Consider the following 22,563-nt stretch of genomic DNA (forward strand, 5'->3'; position numbering starts at 1 on the left):
TGCGTGAACCCCGTCATCTACCCGTGTTACAGCCGTGAGTTCCGCAGGGCGTTTGCTCGAACCCTGCGCTGTCGGAGGCGCGGCTCGGTGTGGAGGACGTTTCCGCCTCACGGCACCTCGTCCTGCCAGACCAGGAAAGACTCCAGAGACTCCATGGAGAACTTTGGCAGCTACGTGTATGGCAGCCAGAGGACGCTGTCCTTCTCCAGCCCATGTCCCAGTCCTGCCTTTCACAGCAAGAGTCCGTTTCCGTTCCCAGACCATGGACACTTTCACCCACGGAGCAGGAACAACTCGGTTTTTGCAGAGAGCGTTACAACAGATCATCCTCTGGAGCCTGTTAGGGAGGACACGCTGCAGGACAACGGACAAATAAATCCCATAAACGCAGAGACGTTCTCCAACAGCGAGACGAAAGATCAGTCAAGCAGCAGAGAACATTGTTCTTAAACCTAGCAACTAATAAACTCTGTGTTTAAGTCATTCTAAAGTTATAAAGATTGGACTTAATAAGATAGAAATGTATGAAATGTTCTATTTTCCCCAAACTTTGTCAGTCATCCGAGATATTTACACAGTCTGAGGTCAACTTCTTTACTGTTAGCACAAGAAGCTAATACAGAAGTTGATATGCACCAGACTGGCCACCAGTTTAACTGTAACTACATAATTTGTGTTTTCTTAATACATCTTCTGCTTCATTAGTAATCTGAATAACCTGATCGTTTCTTTGCCAGTTCTTTTCTCGTCATTTATTACCTTCATAATAATGTTGCATATAAATAGTTTTGGTCAAACTCACCTACAAAATTTACAAAAACTCTCAGATTTCCTTCTGACACGTGTACAAATTTTGGCCAAAGACAATCAGCACACCGACTGCGTTTACCTGGTTGGGCCACGCCCACAAAACTCCATAAAAGGCAAAGCTGAATGTACAAAATGGCAAATAAACAATGAGTGAAGTCTTAATTAAACAATTCATTCATTTTCTACCGCTTATCTGAACTACCTCGGGTCACGGGGAGCCTGTGCCTATCTCAGGCGTCATCGGGCATCAAGACAGGATACACCCTGGACAGAGTGCCAACCCATCACAGGGCACACACACACTCTCATTCACTCACGCAATCACACACTACGGACAATTTTCCAGAGATGTCAATCAACCTACCATGCATGTCTTTGGACCGGGGGAGGAAACCGGAGTACCCGGAGGAAACCCCCGAGGCACGGGGAGAACATGCAAACTCCACACACAAAAGGTGGAGGTGGGAATCGAACCCCCAACCCTGGAGGTGTGAGGCAAACGTTCTATCCACTAAGCCACCGTGCCGCCATGATTAAACAATTATTCTATAAAATGTTTATGAAATTGGTGTGTAATTAAAATAATTCGGTGATTTAAACTCGAAAATCCGTGTATAAAAAACATCACTTGGTTTTTCTTTCGAATCATGAATCATGTTTGATTTCTCTTTATGTAGAAACTTGAGAAATTTGTTCCGATTCATTTTGGTCACTCACATGCTTCTCTTCTCAGAACCTCTTTGAATACTGAGCTCCATCATCACACAATCAACTCGAGGAGGACCAGCTCGCCTGAACCGAGCCATAAAACTCTGATTAAAGATTCTCTCTGAATTTTAAAAAGAGAAGCTGACGATCTTTAAAGCGTGATTGTGTCTAAAATTACCGAAATGTTCTATAATGTTCACTCCAAGGTGGAGAACTCTAGCAGATAGTTTGGAATAAACGATGTAGGGTGACGCTCGTGTGTGGGTTTGTCTGGAATTCAGTAATAAAAAGAAGAAGAAGGAATTTTATTTCTATGTAAATATATAGTATAATATATAGATTTGAGTCTTTCTAAAAAGTTAAAAATTAAACAAATGATAAACATGTAAAAGGATAAAGAAAAGAAAAATTAAGTAAAAGATAAAACCAAGCACCTCATCGATTAGTCTTTCGAATTAGATTTTAATTCTATTTTTTTAATCGATTTCATTTTCCAGAAATTTCGTAAAATTCAGAAATTTTTTAATCATATAGCATCAACGTAAATTTCGATGAAGGTTCGGCTAAACTTATCAGAACTAAAAGATGATTATTTTACTTAGTGCTCCAAAACCAGCTCAAGAATTTTAGAATTTTCAATTTTAGAATTTTGACCTGAAAATTTATGAACATACTTAGAACGTACTCGTAACGTTTGTTAAGTAAACGATTCAACGTCGAAATCAACAATAGTAAAAATAAAAAAAAGGTAATAAAATCTTTTCTATTTTATTTCTAATTTCATTTCTCTCTGTGATCTATTTAGCCATTTTAATTAAATGAATTATATCTAATTTGATTAAAAAGTCTCACAGAATTTTTAGTAGAATTCACAGAATAATTGAATTCCTGTAAATGAATGCAGATTATTTACAGTTTTTTAATCCAAAATTCAAATTAAATAAATAAACACGATAAACTCAGAGGACTGAGATCACAGCAGCTCTAATCTCATCTCGGCTTAACGTCTACTTTAATCTTTTATATTTATTTATTTAGGTTCATGAGATCATATTTTTATGAACATAAATCCCATCTATACCAAAAATGTAAATATATAAATATGACTGTAACTTAGTGTAGCTTCAAATCACTACATTTCAATGATAATAAATGTGGAGAGAGAAAAAAATCCACCCGCTACAACAAATGACGTCTATAAAGACGGAGTTAAGACAATTCACTGTACAAATTTATTTACACTCGTCTCAAACGATCCTCATAATCATTTTTCTTTTCTTTTATCTGTAAATCTTTGAATCAGGAGCTGTCTGAACTCTCAAACTCTTTATAATCATTTATCATTAAATGAAAAAACATACAACAAAAACAACAAAAAAAATCAGAGATGTACAACACTAAAGAAAGTAAACAAAAAAACCCTCAATGTGTCTTAACACATCATCGAAATTATAATCACTCTAAAATTAACTAAAATGTAAATGAGAAGAAAAACAACACAGAAATAAATTAGCTTGAAAGTGTAGTATTCAAAAGAGCCTTAAATGTAACGTGTTTTTAAAAATTAACACTTTTTTTTAATTGAACACTCAAAATAACACAACACGATGAGATTAAGTCTCGGTTCGTAATTAATAGTACGGAATAATGACATTGAAAATAAAATAAAATAAAAAATAAAAAAAAGAAGGGAAAATATAAAAAAACAAAAACAATCACATGGTCTGGTGTTTATACACCGTACAGGTGTACAAGATGTACACCGCTTTTATAGTCTCAATAAATGTCCGAAGATTTTTCCACATCGTCCTGGAAACAAGAACGCTCCGATTTCGTCGAGTCGGCTGTTAAGATGAAAATTTATTTTGTTTGGGTTTTTTTTTCTTAAACAGGATTGCTGCAGTTTCTGGGGGAAAAAAAGAAAGAAAGAAATAAAAAAATAAAAAAAACACCAAAAAATGTATTTAAAATTTTTTTTAAAAAATTCCAAACTTTAATATCTTGCAAACAAATTCAAAATAAATAAAAAATCCACATACAACCTTTTATATGTCACTAATATTTCACTTCCCTATACACTATATAGGCTCACTACATAGGGTGTGTGATATAACAACACTCTACTTGGTGCAGTACAACAATACACTACAGAACAAGCGAGTTCCTGCTTGAGCTACAAACTGTTCCGTACGGGTCCTTGTTGCTTTAGGAGGAGTTGCAACGATAATTTATTAGAACGAGAGCGTTCGTATAAGCACGAGCACCTGTTATAGAAAATAAATCAACTCCTTCTGACCAATCAGATTCCAGAATCTGTTATCAGTGTGGTGGTGGGGGGACAGAGAGAGAGAGAGAGAGAGAGAGAGAGAGAGAGAGAGAGAGAGAGAGAGACAGACAGAGAGAGAGGGAGACAGACAGAGAGAGAGGGAGACAGACAGAGAGAGAGGGAGACAGACAGAGAGAGAGGGAGACAGACAGAGAGAGAGGGAGACAGAGACAGAGAGGGGGAGGCAGAGAGAGAGAGAGAGAGCAAGAGGGAGAGAGAGAGACAGAGAGAGGGAGACAGAAAGAGGGAGACAGAAAGAGGGAGACAGAAAGAGGGAGACAGAAAGAGGGAGACAGAGAGAGGGAGACAGAGAGAGGGAGACAGAGAGACATAGAGAGACAGAGACAGACAGAGAGAGAAACGTACTCAGACAACAAACTTGTTCTTGGTGGTGGAGCCGCTCTTCGTGGCCGTATCTGCATGTGACTGGTATCCGATGATGACTTTAGGTGGAACGCCTAACCTTTCCTTATACACACGCCTAGAATCTCACACACACACACACACACATTAAATATAAATCTTAGTTAAATATAAAAAATTATTCCTGAACTTGAACTGTAACTCTCTGAGGCTCCATATTGTCCTCACCCTATGTGTACGATTGCGTCTTTGTTCTCGTAGTCCGTCGTCCATATTGCGATTTTGTCTCCTTTCGTTCGAATGTTGACGACGGCGCCACACACGTCATCGCTGTGATCGTCAAAAGCTTCGCCCACCAGACACAAGAGCTGAAACAAACACGCTTTTCATGTTACGCTTTTCTAAAACCTGACCGATCAGTGGATCTGAGAGCGACGATACACACCGTCTCGAGCCAGAAGCGATCCAAATCTGCTCTGCGCTGCTGTTTGGTCAGAGTGATGAGCCAGCGTCCACCACGTTTATTCCTCTCATCCTCCCACATGGGCTCGATTCCGTCCTGCTCGAAGGGGAGAAGAAATAAAACAAAACAAAAAAAAAAAAAACACACTTCAGTTCACACACTCTTTGTGTCCTGGGGCTCCGAGGCTGATGTCGCAGACGCGTATCTTCGTGTAGACATTTATACGCTTATTATTTGACACGTCAAGTGTGTATAAGTGTGAATGAGTAAAACAAATCAAATCGATCATAACAATAAAACAGCTTACCTTAAAAAGTGAGTAATCACATCCAGACATTAAGTTACTCGAGAGCTGGATGTGATTGTAAAGTCTGAGAAGATGAGAAAAGACGAAAAAATGCTGTTCTTCAAACAGAATTTTTAATTCATATAAAGAAATGAGATGATGTAAGGAACATAATCTTTTCATATTCTGCCCCCTGGTGGCTCTGTAATCACATTTCCCCTCTGAGAGAAAAGTCTAACGATTGAGATGCAAAGAGAGGAGAGAAAAAAATGGCCACCAAAGACAGTGTTGGGGTTTTTTTGGCGCTGACGTCATGCAGCGAACTGCGAAGGTGTTTTCTTCAGAAGATTCAGTCACAAGATTACTTGGTACTCACTTGGTAGTTTTTAAAACTAATTTCTTTAGGAAATGGATTTTAATAACGATCTTTCGTTTAAGCCCCAAACTTATCGCTCTCTCAGATATGACGGCATCGTGTCACTCGAAGCCGCTCGGCTACTAATCACGGTGTTAGTGATGATAAAGGGACGATCGTTAGCACAGATTCGACACAGAACGTTAAGGTGAAGTAACTTACGCCCAAAAGTCTTCGACTGTGTCAAACTTTGAGATAAGTCGCAGGTTCGCTTGCCAGGTTTTGCTTTTGTCATTCTTAAAGAACCATAGAGCCCATCTGGGGAAAAAAAAACACATCACGACTAATCACCACTTCTTCTTTCATTTGATTTAAAAGTTTAAATTTTAGATTTTCTAATCACGTCACTGTCAGTGTTTGAGCGATGGCCGTCTCGATCCTCATTAATATTCACATAAAGAAACAGACCGAGAGCGACAGAAGAAGACGAAAGAGAAACCAGACAGAATGTGCAATGTGCACCAATTCATTGTGGAGATAAAGACTCAACAACTAACAACGGAGGAAAAGAAAGTTACTAACGTGTCTAAATGTAGGTCTCAACGTGTCTAAATCTAATCCTGTCTGAAGAAGGGGAAGAAGAAGAAGAAGAAGAAGAAGAAGAAGAAGAAGAAGAAGAAGATGAAGAAGGGAAAAGGAGGAGAAGGAAAAGATGGAGGATGAGAAGAAAAGAAGAAGAAACAAAGAAGAAGAGTACAAAATTAAAAAGGAGGAGGAGGAGAAGAGTGTCAAGGTTAAGAATAAGAATCAGAGGGAGAAGAAGGAAAAGAAAAAAGAGGGAGAAGTTGGATGCGAATGGAAAAAATAAAAGGCAAAGATCGAGGATGAAGAAGAAGAGGAAGAGGAAGGAGGAGGAGAGGGAATAATAATGAAAAGTAAGACAAGTACAAAATGAAAATGTGAAGACGAAAAGAATATGGGGAAGAGTGAGTGAGTGAGTGTGTGTGTGTGTGTGTGTGTGTGTGTTGAGGGCAGGACTGAACACCTGTGATGATTCTGTACCTGTTCTGTAGTGGATGTTTAATGTAATCCTCAGGATTTACAATTTCTTGGCCAGCAGCTTCGTTCTGCTCTTCTTCTGTATTCGATGTAATCTGGGTCACTTCCTACAATTATTAAACAACAAACAAATAAACAACAAACAAATAAACAACAAACAAATAAACAAACACGTGCTGAAATGTATGTACAGTGTCTAAACAATACAAACACATCTGTAGGAAAACGATCCGGTCATCACACCTCGGTGCCGTTGATTATTTTCCTCTCACGTCACAACACGAAGTTTTATTCCTCACTTCATCAACCAATCAGAATCGAGAACTCCACTTGTTTTTATATTCTTTATCTAACACTTTAGTTAACAAACTAACACACAAAATAATCCAGAATTCAATCAAACCACAGCTTAGAAATTTCACTCAAATACTTTATATAACTAATTTATATAACTATTAACTAATATTAGCCTGACACGAGCTAGCTAACAGTGTGGCTAATTAATATAAAACACAGCTGCTATATGACGCGAGTAAACAAAGGCTTAAAGTTAAAATTAACTATATATATTTACAGAAAAACCCCACTAACAGAACTAATCCCGCATTTAGTCATCACAACTGGTCAGTTATCCGCCCACTAGCTAAAGAGCTAAAGCTAAAGAGCTAAAGCGCTAAAGCTAAAGAGCTAAAGCGCTAAAGCTAAAGAGCTAAAGCGCTAAAGCTAAAGCGCTAAACGAGCTAAAGCTAAATCTTGCAGTTTAATGTGATCCAGCTAACAGGTTTAACTCCGTCTTAATCAATACTAAGTTAGTTATTTAAGCCAAAACACTCAAACACCTAACGAGACACGCTTGTGCTCCATCACACAGTGTTTATATGAGCTGCTCCTACTTCTAACAGCATAAACAAACGTGTTAAATTCACACGTTTTTCTCACCGGTTCTGCAGTCGCCATCTTCTGACACTGATGTGGTGTGTGTGTGTGTGTGTGTGTGTGTGTGTGTCTCTGTCTCTGTGAGTGTGTGTGTGTCTCTGTGAGTGTGTGTGTCTCTGTGTGTGTGTCTCAAATCAACAAGGTGACCAAATAATAATAAAATAAATGTCATTATTTTATTATTATATAGTAAATTAAATAGTATATTAAATAGTTAAACGATTAAAATAAAACGAGGCATAATATAAAAATGTAAAAATTATTTAAATGGAAAGAAAACTGAACAAAATGAAAATAAATAAAATGTTTTATATTAATATAATATATATTTAATATTACATTAATTAGAAGTAAAAAGAAGAGAAACGTCTAAGCTGAAATAGATAAGATTTAAATTAAATACATGAAAAATGACATTCAATTATTCATTTTCTTTTTAATTACCTTTTTTTTTTTATCAATTAATCATCACTTAATTAGCCTAGATTGGAATATTCATCCATATATACATGTGGTTTTGCAAGAAAAATATATCATATTTAATATATATATATATATATATATATATATATATATATATATATATATATATATATATATATTATTTTTTTTAAGTCATTACTAAACATAAACATACTCATTTAAAAAGAAAAAAGAAATGCACCACTTATTTTAGGTTTGTCCTTTTACCCTGAAAGAAAAGCCATGCATAATAACACAAATTATATTATGTTCCTTATTAGTCTGAACAGAAGACTTGTCTGAACTTTATATTTGAATAACGTTGTTTTTTTTAAAGAATACTGAAAACTAACTAATGAACAAAAACCAACACAACAGGTGAGTTTCAGGTGTGAATTTTATTAAATAAATCAGACAAACGTTCGCATTTTATCATCCATTTTCATGTGTAACAAACAAACACTGGATCAGGATCAGAACTTTAAGTGCTTAGTAATTAGTCAGACATGAATTAATGAACTGCTCTTCAGAAAGTCAGGACGGCTCGGATGCTGTGGAAAGCACAGAGGAGAAAACGGTGATGAGAAATTTTTACTAACTTAACCGAGTAAAACCTTCAGTTAAAAAGTAGAGCTGAACCTCTTTCCGTCGTGCATGAGGTCGAAGGCTTCGTTAATCTGAGCGAAAGGCAGCATGTGAGTCACAAACTCATCAACCATCAGCTTCTTGTTCATGTAATCATCCACCAGTTTGGGGACGCTCTCGACGCTCTTCCAGCCTGTGAAGATTTCAACACAGAGACTTTGGATTAAATGATCCGCAGGAGACGTCTGATGCCAATCGTACCAATGATACCATTTTACACCAATTACACCAATGGCTGCAATGACTCTGATAACACTAATGATGCTAACAATGCTAATCACACCAACATCGCAAATGAGAATAAAGAGAGACTTTTACTTTTGACCTTTTTACTTTGATGTCAAAAAACAATAAATGAAGTATTAAATGCTTGAAAGTCTTCAAACCAGAGATCTCTCCACAACAGAGATGAAGCTTTCTTCTCTCACCTCTCGAGTGCTCCACATTTATTAAACATTTTTAGACCTGTCATTCAGACACAAACAGATTAACCCCTTATAATGTTGAGGTCTCTGCTGATGTCCCACCTCCGAACGCGGTGCCCTTCCACGTGCGTCCTACGATGAGCTGGAACGGACGAGTGGAGATCTCCTGACCGGCTGCAGCCACACCGATGATCACACTCGTCCCCCAGCCCTTATGACATGCCTCCAGAGCGGCACGCTGTCCAACACACACACACACACGCACGCACGCACACACACACACAGTTACACAAATATATTAAATATACTGCACCTTTTTTTTTTAACTACTTTTCTACTCTTGCTTTACCATAATGGAGACGTTGCCGATGCACTCAAAGCTGTAGTCCACTCCTCCGTCCGTCATCTCCATCAGCACTTCCTGGATGGGTTTGCTGTGGTCCTTCGGGTTAACAAACTCAGTGACGCCAAATTTCTTGGACATTTCAAATTTCTCAGAGTTGATGTCCACGCCAATGATCCTGGAGGCTCCGGCGGCTTTACAGCCCATGACGGCGGCAAGTCCGACAGCTCCTAGACCGAACACTGCACACACAGACCCGGGCTCTACCTGAGGGGAGAGAAGGACAACACACACACACACACACACAGGTAAACCTCCAGTAGTGTACTGTGCATGTGATTGTTCAGTAAAACCAACGAGACAAGCTGCAGCACCTTGGCCGTGTTCAGCGCAGCTCCGTATCCTGTCGAGATTCCACAGCCGAGCAGACACACTTTATCCAACGGAGCGCCTTCGTCCACTTTGGCCAGTGAGATATCGGCCACCACCGTGTACTCGCTGAACGTGCTGGTGCCCATGAAATGGAAGACTGGTTTACCTTTACAGGTGAACCTAGACGTCTTATCCGGCATCAGACCCTGTCCCTGGGTCACCCTGAGACACAAAGCATAAAAGAGAGTACAGAAGTATGCAAGAGCGATTAATTGTGTGTGCAGGACGGCTAAGATGATGAGTACATACACATGCAAATAATCCTAAGCTAGTACGCAAGCAGACATGTATTCAAATATGAGCTGAAGTCAGGGATGCATGTATACATGGGGGTCCAGGAGGTCTGGCATGCAAGGAGGTAAGTAACGATACGTTCATCTAGTCTGCACATGTGTACTGATACGTTATAGAACTGGATGGATGGAAGGAAGGCTGTATGGACTCATGGAAAGTAAACATGCATGCAGTTCCCTTAACAAATAACCCTTCGTACTAGTGAGCATGCAAATGTCTGAGTATTCTAGTCAGCAAAATGTCACGAAGAATCAGACTGCAGTGTGAGCATCTGTGGTGTCTGTCTTTTGTTTGTTTGTTTTAACAACATATTCATACTTAATAAATAGAACAATTCAAACCTGATTTTCTGGCACAAGTTGGTCTTGGGGTTTTTGCAGAACTTGCATTCTCCACACTGTGGGATGTACAAAGGAATCACAGTGTCTCCTAAACAATGACAACAAATACACATCACTATTATTAGAACACTGTTAAATATTTAAACAGCAGTTTCATCCAGGTACATTGTTATAGCTGCAACAATAAATCACACGTACAGTGTACTGCTTACGTGACAGTTTTTTAGTGCATGTTGAATAAAAGATTTATTGACGTATCAGACAATGTGACTCCTGAGTTTTATTCCATCTGACTAGTGTTTGTGTTTTCTAGACACGTCTGTCCCATTTGCATAACGACATCAGTCTACTAACCTTCCTCACGGCGCTTTCACACGTTTATCCAACCCAAAACCCTCCCTTAAAGCTAATTCAAGAGACACAGCTCACGTGGCATGCACGGTGTATCCATGACAACACTGTTATGTTGTCCCACCTCCTGACCAACCAGATGACAAATAAAAAAAATAATAATGATAACAATAATAAATAAAAACAATCAATCCTGGAGAACAGTGTGTTAGTCTTTTTAGCAAGTTATGACAATTAAAAATGTTTCATTGTGACGTTGCAGAAAACGTAACTAAATTTATCGTTGTGTGCATTTTTGGGTGGTTCTTTAGTATGCGATGTGACGTCTCCCTTTAAGTCGAGTCGTCGTTAAATCTTGTTTCATCTCGATTACGGATAATAATAATAATTCTAATCTAGAGAGACAACTAGATACTAGCTAGTGTTGCTATGGTAACAGTGTATCTGAAATAATAAAAAAGAAGAAGTGTGAAAGAGAATCTCATCTTAAAAGTGACCATCCCAGGATTCTTTCAGAAGTCGCTACCTGGTTTGAACTTGGTCACTCCGTCCCCGACGCTCTCCACGGTTCCCGCGCCCTCGTGGCCCAGGATGACGGGAAACAGACCCTCGGGGTCGCTGCCGCTCAGAGTGTAGGCGTCGGTGTGACACACGGCCGTCGCGTGGATCTGAAACACGTAAAACGACGACTCGTTAACTCGGCTTAACTAATTACCATTTTCTCCCCTCGTACACACAAATTATTGTCCTCTTACGCCACAGTGATGCCAAAGTCTCGATGCTGATTGGTCATAAAGAATATTGTTCGATTTATATTAATAGTCTTGTTCTAATATGTTATCGTTTCCATAGTTACAGCTCATGCACAGGGACTTGCACAGTGGAAGGTTCATATATACAGACTGTTTAGTGATGTTTATGGAAGGAGTCTCCAGTGTCTGTTGTGCTCCGTAGCAGTCAGAGGTAAAGATGTACATTAAGTTTTCTGACATTTTCATAGCAGAGGAGTTTACAGTGTCTCTCAGAAAACACAAGCCACGTTATATATTTCAAGAAGAGAAAGAATAAAAACAGATGAGGGAAGATTGTGTTATTTTTAAAGCATTAAATAATACAGAAGTACATCATATAAAATGGATTATTTATAACAAATTGTTTTGTTGGGGGCACGGTGTCTTAGTGGTTAGCACGTTCGCCTCACACCTCCAGGGTTGGGGGTTCGTTTCCCCCCTCCGCCTTGTGTGTGTGGAGTTTGCATGTTCTCCCCGTGCCTCGGGGGTTTCCTCCAGGTACTCCGGTTTCCTCCCCCGGTCCAAAGACATGCATGGTAGGTTGATTGGCATCTCTGGAAAATTGTCCGTAGTGTGTGATTGTGTGAGTGAATGAGAGTGTGTGTGTGTGTGTGTGTGTGTGCCCTGCGATGGGTACAAATTTATATAACAAAACAATTTCATTCATTCATTCACTCATCTTCTACTGCTTATCCGAACTACCTCGGGTCACGGGGAGCCTGTGCCTACCTCAAGCGTCATCGGGCGACGCTTGAGGTAGGCACAGGCTCCCCGTGACCCGAGGTAGTTCGGATAAGCAGTAGAAGATGAATGAATGAATGAATGAAATTGTTTTGTTATATAAATTTGATTGCTTAGTATTTTATTCTCTGTGAAATCTGTGTTTACACTTTTTTGTATTTTATTTTGAACGTTGTGCACAATGTTTACAAAAGTGCTCTATAAATAAGGTGTATTATTGTTTGTATTATTGTTATTGTTCCATTTCAACGCATGCACATGCGACTATCCTCAGGTGTGATTATCAGTTGATTATCAGTGATTATAACTTAAGCTAAAACGTGATAAATATCTGCAACTCAATAAAACTTTCTACTTGCATTAAAGCTCTGACTGAATGAAGTGAATGATATTTACCTTGACTCTCACTTCATGGGCTTTGGGTGGTGCCACCTCCACCTCCTCTAGTGATAGAGGCTTTCCAGCTTCCCAGGCCACTGCAGCCTTGCACTTGATCACCTGAAATAATTAATAAATAAATAAAGAAAGAAATAAGTAAATAAATAAAGAAGTAAATAAGTAAGTACATAAATGAATTAATAAGTAAATAAAAAAGCCATGAGACATGTATTAGTGTAATGGACGTGTTAAAATGTGACTGCGTGTCATCTGAGGGTTAAATTTCCCCATGCAATGTGTAATGAATGATTAGGTATCCCACAGGGCCGTATGTTAAGACCTGCACGAGGACACACACTGTGCACGAGGACACACACTGTGCACGAGGACACACACTGTGCACGAGGACACACACTGTGCACGAGGACACACACTGTGCACGAGGACACACACTGTGCACGAGGACACACACTGTGCACGAGGACACACACTTTCATTAAAACTTAAGTTTCAGAGCTGAAAACGTTAAAAACACAAGCAACTTAAACCTTACAGTGAATTAATGGACACATAGGTCACAGAATAGAGCTTTAGCAACACGCTAGGGCTTAAAATCCAACATTAATCAACACTTTAGCCGTAAATTCGTCATTTATTCCTGACTTACTTTTCCAGCCGTCTCCATGTTTGTGCTTTCACCAATAAAAGGGGGTGTGTCTTAAGAAAACTGAACCGTTCCCGCTGCAACCAATCAGAAACGAGGTTGAGGCTGTTTTTCCTCCAATCACAGAAGAGTTTCTGTTCTCATCGCTACAGCAGCGCAGTGAGACATGATTGGTCTGCAAACCGGAAATAAGGCGTGAACTCATAGTCAACACCCAAACAAGCAAATTTATTTGTTTTATTTATTTATTTGTTTATTTTATTTTATTTTTTAAAATAAATTTTTTATTTATTTTTATTTATTTTTCACATTGAAATTTATAATTTAAGACAAACAGCATTCCTTCATATTAAATAAATAAAAAAATTAAAAAATAAAAAAAACAAATTTAATGATACAGTCTTGTACCTCCGAAACCATCAAAACTAATTTTATTACAGCAAAAAAATATTTATTAAATTTATATGAAGTTTATATTAAAGCGCAAACACTATAACAAATCAAGTTGTCAATCAAAAGCCCTCATTTGCATATTAGGCCACAAGTAAAGAGTAAAGAGTTCATATGTTGTTGGAAGGTTTTAACAAATTTACATCTCACACCTGATATTTATTCATTAATGTCATACAGATGGATGTTCGGTGAGACAGCTGGACCAGTCGAGAGGAGACGAGACCCCGTTTCTCACGATATGTGGGGAAAAAAACAAAACATTTTTCGGCTCTCTGGTGAAATAAACAGTCTTTACTGCGTCTAAACATTGAAAAGATGACATGAGTCACAGTGCTTCTGAGTACATGGCCATTCAAATGGGTTTACATGATCATTTATGGCATTTAGCAATCATCATCAAGAGTGAGTTAAAGAATATCTCACTTTTTATACAACTAAAGACTAAGGGCCTTGCTCAGGGGCCCAGCAGGGACAGCTTGGTGGATCTGGGATTTGAACTCACAACCTTCCGATTGGTAGTCCAACACTTTAACCACTGAGCCTGCACACCCCTTTTCTAAATGACAAACACTACATAGAACCTTTAGCTACAAAAACTACATAAAAAGGATCTCGGGGAGCCTGTGCCTATCTCAGGCGTCATTGGGCATCAAGGCAGGATACACCCTGGACGGAGTGCCAACCCATCACAGGGCACACACACACTCTCATTCACTCACGCAATCACACACTACGGACAATTTTCCAGAGATGCCAATCAACCTACCATGCATGTCTTTGGAACAGGGGAGGAAACCGGAGTACCCGGAGGAAACCCCCGAGGCACGGGGAGAACATGCAAACTCCACACACACAAGGTGGAGGCGGGAATCGAACCCCCAACCCTGGAGGTGTGAGGCGAACGTGCTAACCACTAAGACACCGTGACCCCCGGCTTTTATGTAGATTTTTGAAATATTATTATAAAGGGAAATGGTGACACTTATCTTCCGGCATATACAGTATATATCGGGTATAAAGGAATAAAACACTGTAATTTTATGGGTGAATAATCAAGGACAGAATGGTGTGATAAAGCAGAGTCACTGTTACCAACATGAAGCTTAATCATTTCCTACAACAGAGCGTCGACCATACAAGCTCCTCCTGTTCAAGCTGCTACTATAGAAACAATAACGTATTAGAGCTGCTGCTGTGAATAATTAACACAGATATGATGACACAAGAAAATATTCATGACATAAGATAATCTTTGTTAGAGTTACTCTATATAACTCTAGATAGAAATAGAAGAAACTGAATATAACTGCAAGCAGCATGTCTTTAAAATCCACACTGGGCATTTCAAGCCTCTCAGGGCATTTTTCCAAAGTCCATAAGGTCAGTTGGTCTAACAGATCTGGGTTAAAGGTGACATGAGATTTACAATGTTATAGCACTTCTTCTTGTTATTGGCGTCTTTCACTCTGTAGACGTCTGAATTTCTTTCTCGTTTTTAGAGGAATGATCTGATTCGATTCTTTCAAAGTGAATTATTTCTCAACAGATTGTAATGCATAGAAGAGAGAAGGAAGGATTTTTATTGGTCTATTGGTGATTTCGAGATCAGAGGTCCCGTTGGCTAAAGCTCTGCTAAATATTTGATTTGAAATAGTGATTTTTGCAGAGATCACACTGGCTGCCGTTTACATATGCGATGATCTGAGAGCTTGTGAAACCAATGCTGTGTGTTTATCATGTTTCTACTACCACAGGGCAGACTTGCATAACATGAGATATTTTAGTACTCAATACAATTTATATAAGGATATTTAAAATTTGCTGAAGTGTTAAAAATTTATTTAATCAAGCAGTTATACAAAGCTAAATGTTCTACAGACACCCTTATCCAGACTGACTCACAGTTTTATACAACTGAGGGTTAAGGGCCTTACCAAGCAGCGGCAGCTTGGTAAACCTGGGAGACAAGCTCACAACCTTCTGATCAATAGTTCAACACCTAAACCGCTAAGCTACCACATCCACCACATGCTAAATCACTTCATTTGCTTGGTACCTTATAGAAAAAATAATACTAATTTCCACCAGCATCTTGAAAGGATTGCCAAATTAACAGCTGGATATCTTTCCACAGCTGGAGGAGTATCATACCTACCATAAAACGCTAAGAAGTGGACAATATTTAATAATGCTTACACAAAAATGTACAAACACGTCGCTTTAGCATTATAAAAGTTGCTATTGCCGGACAACAGATTTGTCTGTTTGATTCACACGTCTTTGGGCTTATATATAATATATACAAGGGCCTGACAATAGGTCCTTAAAAAAATGAAGCTAGCATTAGCAGTAAAGATTAAATGTGAACGATGTATACGACTTTATATCGTCTGAGAAATCCTGTCAGTTCATGTAGGCTAGGAGGCTAGCTTTAGCACTGAAGACCATTATTATTAATGCACATGAATATGAAACCCTCTATGTCAGGTTAGCACATTTTAGTTAGTAGGAAAGTTTATTAATGTTTATTGATGTGACACAATCCTCTTAGATATCCTGTCAGTTGATGTTATGTAGAAAGCTAGCTAGCTACAACAATAGAAATATACTGTATATATGCACTAAATAATAAATAATATTGCTATAGTATTGAATATCATTCGTAAATATAAATAAAACAATCCTTTCAAGTTAGAACATGCTGATAAAGCTATAGCCAGCTAATGCTATCAGTAAAAAATGTAACCACTTATTAGAGTCAAAATCCTTTCAGTATTTCTGCCAGGTTAGGACATGCTAGATACATATCAGGCTTTAGCAATGGCAAAACAATCCACGGGTAATTACATGCTTTAAAAAAATCCTTTCAATATTCCTGCCACATTAGCTGAGCTAAGCTAGCTGGCTAAAAATTTGAATATTTATTAATGACTTAAAATCCTGTTAGCTTATATTAACTTAACAGCTCTCTTCAGCTTTGAATAATATAATTCATGAATATAAATAAAAAAAATGGCAAGTTAGTACATTAGCTATTGTAATGAAAAATAATACTAAAGATTTTAACCATTAATTAAGTTAAACTGAGGTAAAATCTTCTCAGAATTCCCATTAGGTTACCTCGTGTTAGCTAGACATGTTAGGCATTAGCATTGACAAATATAATTTATGGAAATATATTTCAGATCCTGTCAGATAGCTGATGAATCATAAATTAAAAAGAAATCCTTAGAATTGTCAAGTTATTTCCTCAGCTATCTGGCTAAAGTTATCAGTAAATATTTCTGATCATTTATTAATATGATTCAGAAATCCTGCCAGCCCATGTTAGCTAGGTTGCTAGCTTTAGCAATGACAAATTATTCATGAATATAAATGAATAATCCTTTAAAAAATGTTTTATGGACATTACTATAATTTAGAGCAGTTATGTTAGGATGTCTTGTTTGCTAGCTCGCTAACAATGTGTTAAAATATACAACTATAGAGAAAGTCCATGTCTTCTTTATATAGTCTTGACTACTAGAAGCAAAATAATAATAAATCTATAAAAAACACAGACAAAACATGTACAAACAAGATAGATTTTATTTAGCCCTAGCATGCTAGCACGGATATTGTACAATTCAGATCCATTCATATCTCTGCAATAACAAAATTATGAATGTTTTCAAGTTACATCCAAAAAGTGTGATGTTGATGGTCACCGATTCCTGATTCAACCAGCACAGGAGAAACATACCGAGGTCGAGACAACACTCGACGTCGGTTACGGACATTTGGCGTCAATCGCACCAGTGAAGATGTACACGTTAAAACAGAACTAAAAATAAAAAACTTTCGGATAGAAACGGCAGCGTGTGGAAGAGCGAGGAAAGCGATCGTCCGTCCGTGGCGTCTCGGGCTGAAGGTTTCCTCTGAGGCAGGAGTAAAGTCAGCGCATCGCTCTCCATCATCTTCCACCTAGAGAAAGAAAGGCCATGTTTACATCTTCATTTATTTTAGACGTAAGCGAGTTTAGTTAAGCTGATACTAACTAAGTCTAAAATGGTTGTCATCATGGTTACAGTGTGAGTACCACACGATAGATTTCAACATATATACGTTGCTGCCGTATGTCACATTTCAGTTGGGGTGTGTGTGTGTGTGTGTGTGTTGGTCGTGTTCTGTATATTTATAAACTACAGATTTTCATAATTTAAATAATTATTATTATTAGGGTAACATTTATACAAGATTTAAACGCCTACATAATTTTTTTCTTAATATAATGTGTGAAATAATTTCATGTGGAACTTCAGTAAACAAATACACTTTAAATAATTATTTAAACATTAAAAAAAGGCTAAATATTACATTATCAAAATCATGCATTGTTTAATAAATCACTACTTACAGTAAATAAATTTAATAAAAAAAAGAATATATAAATAATATAAATATGAATGTTTACTACAGTATATATATATGTATATATATATACACATATATATACACATACATACACACACGTATATACCTATACGTATATTTATATATATAAATATAAAAATTAATAAATCATATTCAACACTGCAAAGGATAAATATATACACATATTTTTAATCATTTTTAAAATTTTCAAGATTGTTTATTAACACCATATCATTGGCTTCCTGGGAAGTGTTTGCGAATGTATTATAATAAAGCAACGATATCTAACATCACAAAATCCTGTAGTTAAATAAGTTATTTATTTATTTATATTTTGATAGTACAAGGTCATATTTTGCAGGTCGATCCACAGAGCATCACTCACCTCTGAATCCACGGCCTCCTCCAAATCCTCCTCCTCTTCCTCCTCCTCCTCGTCCACCTCTGAACCCTCCACCTCGACCTCCGCCAAATCCTCCTCCGCGACCACCACCACCACCTCGGCCCCCTCGGAACCCACCTACACACACAGTCATCATTCCCTCACACACTCCTGCATAATATCTCAGTTCTCTATATCCCTAAATTCCCAAGATATTTGTGTGTGTGTGTTCATACCTCCTCGTCCTCCCCCTCGTCCTCCCCCTCTGCCTCCTCGTGGTGGTCCTTTCTCACCCGGGGGTCTCGGGAGGAATCTCTGAAGCGGCAGCAGCTTCGCAGGGTCGACATAGAACTAAAAAAACACAAGAACATTAAGATGAAGTGAAGCAGAATTTAAACTCTTATAAAAATGTATAAAAATACAGAAAAATGAGCTGCAAAACATGCAAAGTTACATGAAATGTACATGCATACATATAAACACAGAGGTAAGTGGATTTCTTATTTAATTTTATATAACTAACCTGCTACAAAATTATTGGCACCCCCGGTAAAAGAGGGTAGGGAATGTTTAAAAACCTCCCACGGTTAATTAAGAGAGATCATTTTGTGAAAATCTGAGCAAACCTGACACAAGGGCACCAATAGTACTGAATTCTTACTGAATTTCCCCCAAATGTTTTCTTCAGCGTATATTCAGGAAAACGTAATCAAATAAAAACGCTATACTTCTTGTTTAGGCCTAGTGACTTAGGTTGCTCTTAGAATTAATATTAATAACAAACAAAATCATCAATTCACATCTACACACCTTCTGTAATTTCTTGAACGACGAGGCCTTCATGTTTTGTGACAGTTTGACTGAAAAATACTGCAGCGGTAATTAAGGAACATCGTGAGAAACGTCACAACACTAAAGAAGTTAAAGAAGCTCAGGTGTGGATTAATGTGGACAAGAAATAAAATAATATACAAAGGATACAAAGTCTCTGAGCTGGCCGAAGATCTCGTCCACTTTGCCGATCTGCTCCTTGTTCTCTAGATACACCGGAGCGTTGAAGTAGGGCACCTTGTTTTCCTCCGTCACACACTTACACACAATGTCGTCCTCACACGGGTGCATGAACTCTCCCAGTGCTGCACACACACACACACACACACACACACACACACACACACACAAACCTACATCACAACACAAACCAGCAGCACAAGTGCGTCATTGTTGCATAAAATCACACAAACAAAGTGAACTGAAACCTCAAGCATCATACCGACAACATGTTCTGGAGGTCCATAATCCTGCTGTCTGTTAAATCCTCCTCTTCCTCCAAATCCTCCTCCTCTTCCTCCAAATCCTCCTCCTCCTCCTCTTCCTCCAAATCCTCCTCCTCCTCTTCCTCCTCTACTGAATCCTCCTCCTCCTCGGCCTCCTCTTCCACCTCCTCCGCGAAAAGACATCTTCAAGTAACAGACCTGATTGACACAGACATGAAAACAGAGCACATGAAGGTGTTCGGTGCCCAGATGTTGTCCTGTTCAGCAGAGATAATGATGTGTAGATAAACAGTCAAATTACAGATCAAATAAAGGCAACAATAATTACACAATAACAAAACGTGTGTAATATGTAGGACGTGGTAGCCTAGTGGTTAAGGTGTTGGGTTGTGAGTTCAAGTCCTACATCCACCAAGCCACCACTGTTGGGCCCCTGATCGAGGCCCTTAACCCTCAATTGCTCAGTTGTATAAAAATGAGATAAAAATGTATGCCGCTCTGGGTAAAGGAGTCTGTTAAATGCTGTAAATGTAAATATGTAAACATAACAAATGAAAACCTACACAACAACAACAATATCCTCGTCAGGTTCTCTACAATAACCTCGTCAGGGTCTCTACAATAACCTCGTCAGGGTCTCTACAATAACCTCGTCAGGGTCTCTACAATAACCTCGTCAGGTTCTCTACAATAACCTCGTCAGGGTCTCTACAATAACATTAACATCTCTACAATAACCTCGTCGGGTTCTCTACAATAACCTCGTCAGGTTCTCTACAATAACCTCGTCAGGGTCTCTACAATAACATTAACATCTCTACAATAACCTCGTCAGGTTCTCTACAATAACCTCGTCAGGGTCTCTACAATAACATTAACATCTCTACAATAACCTCGTCGGGTTCTCTACAATAACATTAACATCTCTACAATAACCTCATCAGGGTCTCTACAATAACATTAACATCTCTACAATAACCTCATCAGGGTCTCTACAATAACATTAACATCTCTACAATAACCTCGTCAGGTTCTCTACAATAACCTCGTCAGGTTCTCTACAATAACATTAACATCTCTACAATAACCTCGTCAGGTTCTCTACAATAACCTCGTCAGGTTCTCTACAATAACCTCGTCAGGTTCTCTACAATAACATTAACATCTCTACAATAACCTCGTCAGGTTCTCTACAATAACATTAACATCTCTACAATAACCTCGTCGGGTTCTCTACAATAACCTCGTCAGGTTCTCTACAATAACATTAACATCTCTACAATAACCTCGTCAGGTTCTCTACAATAACCTCGTCAGGGTCTCTACAATAACATTAACATCTCTACAATAACCTCGTCGGGTTCTCTACAATAACATTAACATCTCTACAATAACCTCATCAGGGTCTCTACAATAACATTAACATCTCTACAATAACCTCATCAGGGTCTCTACAATAACATTAACATCTCTACAATAACCTCGTCAGGTTCTCTACAATAACCTCGTCAGGTTCTCTACAATAACATTAACATCTCTACAATAACCTCGTCAGGTTCTCTACAATAACCTCGTCAGGTTCTCTACAATAACCTCGTCAGGTTCTCTACAATAACATTAACATCTCTACAATAACCTCGTCAGGTTCTCTACAATAACATTAACATCTCTACAATAACCTCGTCGGGTTCTCTACAATAACCTCGTCAGGTTCTCTACAATAACATTAACATCTCTACAATAACCTCGTCAGGTTCTCTACAATAACCTCGTCAGGTTCTCTACAATAACCTCGTCAGGTTCTCTACAATAACCTCGTCAGGTTCTCTACAATAGCATTAACTTCTCTACAATAACCTCGTCAGGTTCTCTACAATAACCTCGTCAGGTTCTCTACAATAACCTCGTCAGGTTCTCTACAATAACCTCGTCAGGTTCTCTACAATAACATTAACATCTCTACAATAACATTAACATCTCTACAATAACATTAACATCTCTACAATAACATTAACATCTCTACAATAACCTCCTCATGTTCTCATGCTAGACATTTAGCCAACTAGCATTGGACAAAGTTTTTACTACTTTTTACACGTCTCTAAAACTCTAACGCAATCGACCGGAAGCTGAAATAAAGAGATCAATTAGAGAACAAGGAAAAAATATGAATACAAACCTAATAAATAAACTGCTGCTTATTCTATTGGACTCAAAACTGCCTTCAGTTTACACGCTGCTGGGGAACACACGCGGCCATGCCGGAAATGAGTAGCTGTCGAAAAACGACCCAACTGCCGTAAGTCAGCTCAGTTGCTGTCGTTAAAACCAAGTTTCTTTTTTTTTTTCTTTCTTTTTTCTGTGATTGAAATTTAAAGACTCATAAATAGAAAAGTTTAAGTTATAAGATCAAAAATGTTATCACGATATTATAGGATTAAAATAAAGTGTTTTTAGACCTATATTATTTATTAACATATATTATATTATATGATTTATTAACATATATTGTGTGCATATGACAAATATACATATATATTTTTCTTTTTGATGTTGGAGTAAAACTACAGAGAATTTTCTCATTCCTTCATCTTCACCAAGTACAAGTTTAACTCAATGAGGTCAAGTTGACCTACTCAAGATGGCGGCCTTGTAGACGCGCCTAGCTTACGCTAATGCTTTGTGCCTGGCTTTTTGCAGAACCAGTAGGGGGCAGTAAATATCCACAACAGCGTAAAGTTTATCATGAAGGTTTCATCTGCTTCTTCTCATGGGATGAAGCAGCTGCTGGAGCCACATTTGGATTCTGATCAGGGGTTGCTCGGCTCTGCGGGGTCCGCGCATGGGGGAGGCCGTATCTGTAAA

The 22,563-nt window shown here is 38.2% G+C and overlaps 4 protein-coding genes across 5 annotated transcripts in view; 1 reads left to right on the forward strand and 3 right to left on the reverse strand.

The window, feature by feature from the left end:
• Positions 1-708, forward strand: part of adra1bb (adrenoceptor alpha 1Bb) — an 8,730-nt gene extending 8,022 nt beyond the window's left edge. Inside the window, exon 2 of the mRNA XM_060884561.1 lies at positions 1-708. This exon is cut by the window's left edge and continues 74 nt beyond it. Within this exon, the coding sequence (XP_060740544.1) occupies positions 1-450 (450 nt within the window). The 3' untranslated portion in view covers positions 451-708.
• Positions 709-2,727: 2,019 nt separating this feature from the next.
• eif4ea (eukaryotic translation initiation factor 4ea) lies at positions 2,728-7,421 on the reverse strand. Of its 2 annotated transcripts, XM_060884564.1 has the most exons (8): positions 7,310-7,421; positions 6,374-6,477; positions 5,534-5,629; positions 4,978-5,041; positions 4,653-4,766; positions 4,436-4,575; positions 4,211-4,325; positions 2,728-3,424 (listed from the first exon to the last, which is right to left on the reverse strand). In XM_060884564.1, exons 1-7 carry the CDS (start codon positions 7,325-7,327, stop codon positions 4,211-4,213), a joined length of 651 nt encoding a protein of 216 aa, XP_060740547.1. In that variant the 5' UTR covers positions 7,328-7,421; the 3' UTR covers positions 2,728-3,424. The 2 variants fall into 2 exon arrangements, with proteins under 2 accessions (XP_060740547.1, XP_060740548.1); XM_060884565.1 differs by lacking the exon at positions 5,534-5,629.
• A 726-nt stretch (positions 7,422-8,147) lies between these two features.
• On the reverse strand, positions 8,148-13,237 carry adh5 (alcohol dehydrogenase 5). Its single transcript, XM_060884562.1, has 9 exons — positions 13,177-13,237; positions 12,528-12,629; positions 11,126-11,267; positions 10,249-10,336; positions 9,556-9,775; positions 9,188-9,448; positions 8,941-9,076; positions 8,408-8,546; positions 8,148-8,319 (listed from the first exon to the last, which is right to left on the reverse strand). The coding sequence occupies exons 1-9, from the start codon at positions 13,192-13,194 to the stop codon at positions 8,295-8,297; spliced, it is 1,131 nt and encodes a 376-aa protein (XP_060740545.1). The 5' UTR covers positions 13,195-13,237; the 3' UTR covers positions 8,148-8,294.
• A 3,959-nt stretch (positions 13,238-17,196) lies between these two features.
• gar1 (GAR1 homolog, ribonucleoprotein) lies at positions 17,197-21,993 on the reverse strand. The gene is made up of 7 exons (XM_060885066.1): positions 21,878-21,993; positions 19,695-19,896; positions 19,403-19,557; positions 19,232-19,291; positions 18,658-18,772; positions 18,425-18,559; positions 17,197-17,589 (listed from the first exon to the last, which is right to left on the reverse strand). The coding sequence occupies exons 2-7, from the start codon at positions 19,879-19,881 to the stop codon at positions 17,579-17,581; spliced, it is 663 nt and encodes a 220-aa protein (XP_060741049.1). The 5' UTR covers positions 19,882-19,896; positions 21,878-21,993; the 3' UTR covers positions 17,197-17,578.
• Positions 21,994-22,563: the final 570 nt, after the last annotated feature.

Source organism: Tachysurus vachellii, chromosome 13 (genome assembly GCF_030014155.1).
Source record: "Tachysurus vachellii isolate PV-2020 chromosome 13, HZAU_Pvac_v1, whole genome shotgun sequence".
In the NCBI taxonomy this organism is placed as follows: Eukaryota; Metazoa; Chordata; class Actinopteri; order Siluriformes; family Bagridae; genus Tachysurus; species Tachysurus vachellii.

What these genes read in the sequence shown, in the direction of transcription:
- eif4ea (XM_060884564.1), bottom strand. An exon ending in AAACATCCACTACAGAACAG is followed by an intron (nt 5,630 to 6,373) that starts GTACAGAATCAT and finishes TTTTTTCCCCAG; the next exon opens with ATGGGCTCTATGGTTCTTTA. An exon ending in GTGATTACTCACTTTTTAAG is followed by an intron (nt 4,767 to 4,977) that starts GTAAGCTGTTTT and finishes CCCTTCGAGCAG; the next exon opens with GACGGAATCGAGCCCATGTG.
- adh5 (XM_060884562.1), bottom strand. An exon ending in AGTGACCAAGTTCAAACCAG is followed by an intron (nt 10,337 to 11,125) that starts GTAGCGACTTCT and finishes GTCATTGTTTAG; the next exon opens with GAGACACTGTGATTCCTTTG. An exon ending in GAAGGGCACCGCGTTCGGAG is followed by an intron (nt 8,547 to 8,940) that starts GTGGGACATCAG and finishes AAATCTTCACAG; the next exon opens with GCTGGAAGAGCGTCGAGAGC.
- gar1 (XM_060885066.1), bottom strand. Translation starts at nt 19,881, where the DNA reads ATGTCTTTTCGCGGAGGAGGTGGAAGAGGAGGCCGAGGAGGAGGAGGA. An exon ending in ACCTCCAGAACATGTTGTCG is followed by an intron (nt 19,558 to 19,694) that starts GTATGATGCTTG and finishes GTGTGTGTGCAG; the next exon opens with CACTGGGAGAGTTCATGCAC. An exon ending in TCGGCCAGCTCAGAGACTTT is followed by an intron (nt 19,292 to 19,402) that starts GTATCCTTTGTA and finishes TTACCGCTGCAG; the next exon opens with TATTTTTCAGTCAAACTGTC.